This window comes from Apium graveolens, chromosome 7 (assembly GCF_009905375.1).
Source record: "Apium graveolens cultivar Ventura chromosome 7, ASM990537v1, whole genome shotgun sequence".
Taxonomy (NCBI): Eukaryota; Viridiplantae; Streptophyta; class Magnoliopsida; order Apiales; family Apiaceae; genus Apium; species Apium graveolens.
In genome coordinates, this window is record NC_133653.1 from 248,825,255 (window position 1) to 248,829,168 (window position 3,914).

Sequence of the window (3,914 nt, forward strand, 5' to 3'; positions counted from 1 at the left end):
TATTAAATAATAACTAAATAAATAGATAAATGATTAAATAAATAATTACATACTTAATTAAATCACTAAATTCGAATTTATAAATTAAGAAAATAATTTAGGAATTATTAATAATAATTTTCAGAACTTAAATCTAATTTTATTATTAGATTTATAGAATTTATAAAACTGATTTTATAATTAAAATAAAAATAAAATAAAATAAATTACAGAAACATTTGTCAGAAACCAGAATCTGACAGAAACGGATCAAAATCGGGTCAACCACACGGGTCAACCGGGTCACGAAGAACACAACCGGGTCGACCTTGAAGGTCCACCGGTTTCTGGAAATTTTCCAGATTCCGGCAGCCCTCGGCCGGACTCCGACAAGGTCCGTTCATGGCCAAAAACACATCGTTGGGTTCGTTTTTAAGTTGGGATCAATTCCAAATCGTTCTGGCAATCTAATTCTGGCAACAACATCACGGAATAATCCTCAGGTCATCTTCTCCGATCAAAATCAACTCAACTCCGGCCAAAAATCCAAATCATTCATTTGTACATAAAACTTAACGTTTAATAGTGCAAATCAAAGCTAAGAACATATACAATCAAATCCCTAACATTACAAGAACCAAATATTCACAGAAATCATCGAGTTTTGTTTTGAAAATTCGGTATAAACCCTAGAAATCGTACTTTGCTATCTAGGTATTGTTTTATCAATTAAACACCATGAATCAACTGTAAATCACATAACCAAGCTATATCAATCATCAAAACATCAAAATAACCCTGAAATCAAAAAGCCCTAATTCGAACATAAACCCTAGAAATCAAAAATCAAAAACTACGAATTAAAACTTGAAATTGATGCTAGAATTGGAAAGAACAGATCGAAACCTTCGATTTGGGTACTTGAATCGCTTGTTTTGGTGCTGTAATCTGTTCAAAATCACGGCTTGAATTCTCGACCCGACCCTGTTCTTCCCGACCCGAATTTCAGAGAATTTTTGTATTTTTCCGAATTTAACTGATTTATTAATTATAGTTAATTAATAATTAGGCTCTTTATAGTAGTAAAATTAATACTCCTAATTAAAATTAAGGCCCTAATTCTATACTTTTTGAAATTAATAGGCCCCTAATTTTATAATTTTTGAGTATTAAAATTTAATTTATAAATATTTTATATATGCAATATATATGCCAAAATTTCCCAAAAATTGTGAATATTGCAAAAATACAAAGAAATGGTATAAATAAAAGTCCTAAAATTTTATAAAAATAAAAATGTGATTTTTGTGGGGTTTTTAACACCCAATGGGGCCCGGAAAAGTCATTTTTCGTAAAACGAGAAAATTTATAAAATATCTAGATGTTCAGAATAATGCGATTGTAAAAGCCGTTTGATGAAAAATAAGGCCCAATATTTTATTTGAAATACTGGCTTTAAAATCATTATTTGGGTCGTAAAATGTTTGAAATGAAGGCTATGAATGTAAAATAAAATATCTGAAAAATACCTTAAAAATACAGAAATGACACGACATACACATAACACATAACAAACAGGATTTAACAGATAATCACACACATAAATGACATATTAATATACATATTTTATGATAAATATGATATGATACAACGTAAACTTCCCGGTCGTTACAAAGGTCCTTCGCATATTTATTCTACAAGCCTCCAAAAAATACAGTCCATTCTTTTAGGCCATCGAAGAGGCCTCAAAGTCTAAGAAGGTCGTGTGAGACGATACATGCAAAAACAGCTTTCAAGCTTTAAAAACATTATTGACAAGTGCTCATATTCTAACAAGGGCGTTACTTAGTGAAGCTTTAAAAGTATACATTTCAGCTTCCGAAAGGGCTGTAGCAGCCGTCTTAGTCAAGGACATCGAGGGTCGAGAATGTCTAGTATATTACGTTAGTCATACTTTGAAGGACGCCGAGACTCGCTACCCCCGCGTTAAAAAGCTGGTATACGCTCTCGTGATAGCAAACAGGAAATTACGCTATTATTTTCAAGGACGGCCCATTAAGGTCATGACTAATCAACCGTTAAAGCGCATACTACATAGACCTGACATGACAGGATGACTTGTACCATGGACAATTGAGCTTAGTTAGTTTCACATTGAATATCTTCCTCAGAGTGCAATGAAAGTACAAGCCTTGTCAGACTTTGTCGTGGAATGTCAATTCGATATATTGACAGTTGAGGAAAATCCTTTTACTCCGAAAGCTTGGACTCTCTTCGTTGATGGATCTTCCACAACTTCATCAGGAGGAGCTGGTGTAATTTTAATCGGCCCGGAAGGTTTCAAGATTCATCAAGCACTTAAATTCTCGTTTTCTGTGACAAACAATCTAGCCGAATATGAAGCTTTATTAGCAGGGATTCGTTTGGCTATCGAGCTCGAGAAAAAAGTTTTGGAAATTTGCGGTGATTCACAACTTGTTGCTAATCAACTAAATGGCGAGTTCAAAGCACACGATGGTAGAATGGCTGCTTATTTAGCTCTATCCATCTCCTTACTGGAAAAAAATTCCCTCCTGGGCCATAAAAATGTTTGTCGTGAAGAAAATTTGTGGGACGATGCTTTGTCAAAATTAGCGTCCTCAGTGGTCTCGACAACCGAGGCAATTTATGTCGAAGAGCGAAACTACCCGTCCATCGACGTGGCTAGGGTCAACGAAGTTTCTGCTACTATCGACCGGCGCCAACCAATCCTATAATATATCCTTCAAGATAAAATAAAATACCACGGGAAAAGAACGCGGTAAGAACCTTGATCTATAAATCCAGAAATTACTATGTTCTAAATAACAAGCTTTACCGACGATCCCTCGTCGAACCTCTTCTCCGATGCCTGGTGAAGGAATTTACGGATGAGCGGAAGCGTGATATAACAATTATTCCATATAAACCATGTATCGCACATATAGAAAAACGTATAAATCAGAAAAACGGAGGAATCATAACCATACCTTGAAAATCGAAGCTTTATAATATGGTTGCTAGCAGTTGCTCCTCAGTGTGTGAAGCACTCTACCGGTATCCACCAAGTATGATCCTCTTCGATGAAGCTTTTTTATAAAACCAAGCTTTTATAAAAATGGAGTTTTGGGAGAGAGAGAGGGAGAGGAAGAAGATGGAGGCTAGCTCTTCTTAGGGTTTTCACAAAACCAAGTGTATGTTTAGAATGAGCCATCTCATTCTATTTATAGGGCTCTCCTAGGGTTTTTCATAATATATCGATATATATATATATATATATATATATATATTAGCCCCACATTTTATTTTTATAAAATGCTTTAATAATAATTAAAACTATTTTAATCATTATTTCTTTTTCTAAACTATTTAGAAAATAATTCTCTCTCATTATTTCATCAAAGAAAATATACTTTTATGGTGTGACCCTGTAGGTTCAATATTATATCGGTAGTAGAAATAAATAATAATAAACTTTTATTAATTATTTATATGAATACTAAAATTCACTAAATATAATTAACTGGTTAATTATATTTATTCTACATCGCGAGTGATGCTTCTCAACATATCGCGACTATCCGGATAATATGAATTCACTGCTTAGAATACCAAGAACATGTCAGTGACTAGTTACGGTACAATGAATTCCTTCTACCCTTACAATATCCCGATTAAATACAAGGCATGGATCTCGTGTCAGGCCTATCAAATTTAATCATATGATTTCTTATTCATAATGCAAAGTTCATATTAATGCAAATTAGAAACTCCTTTCTAATTTCATACACTCTGGCCAGAGATTCCAGAACTCGCATACTAAGAATAACATAGGATATTCTCTTCCTATACTGGAAGGGGTAGATCCTCTATTGACGTTAACTATCTCTATACACAAATCCCTATGCCCAGAATAG

At 33.9% G+C, this 3,914-nt stretch overlaps 1 protein-coding gene across 1 annotated transcript; it reads left to right on the forward strand.

The window, feature by feature from the left end:
* The first annotated feature begins 2,156 nt into the window (after positions 1-2,156).
* On the forward strand, positions 2,157-2,735 carry LOC141674623 (uncharacterized). The gene has a single exon (XM_074481333.1). It carries the CDS (start codon positions 2,157-2,159, stop codon positions 2,733-2,735), a length of 579 nt encoding a protein of 192 aa, XP_074337434.1.
* Positions 2,736-3,914: the final 1,179 nt, after the last annotated feature.

What these genes read in the sequence shown, in the direction of transcription:
- LOC141674623 (XM_074481333.1), top strand. Translation starts at nt 2,157, where the DNA reads ATGAAAGTACAAGCCTTGTCAGACTTTGTCGTGGAATGTCAATTCGAT.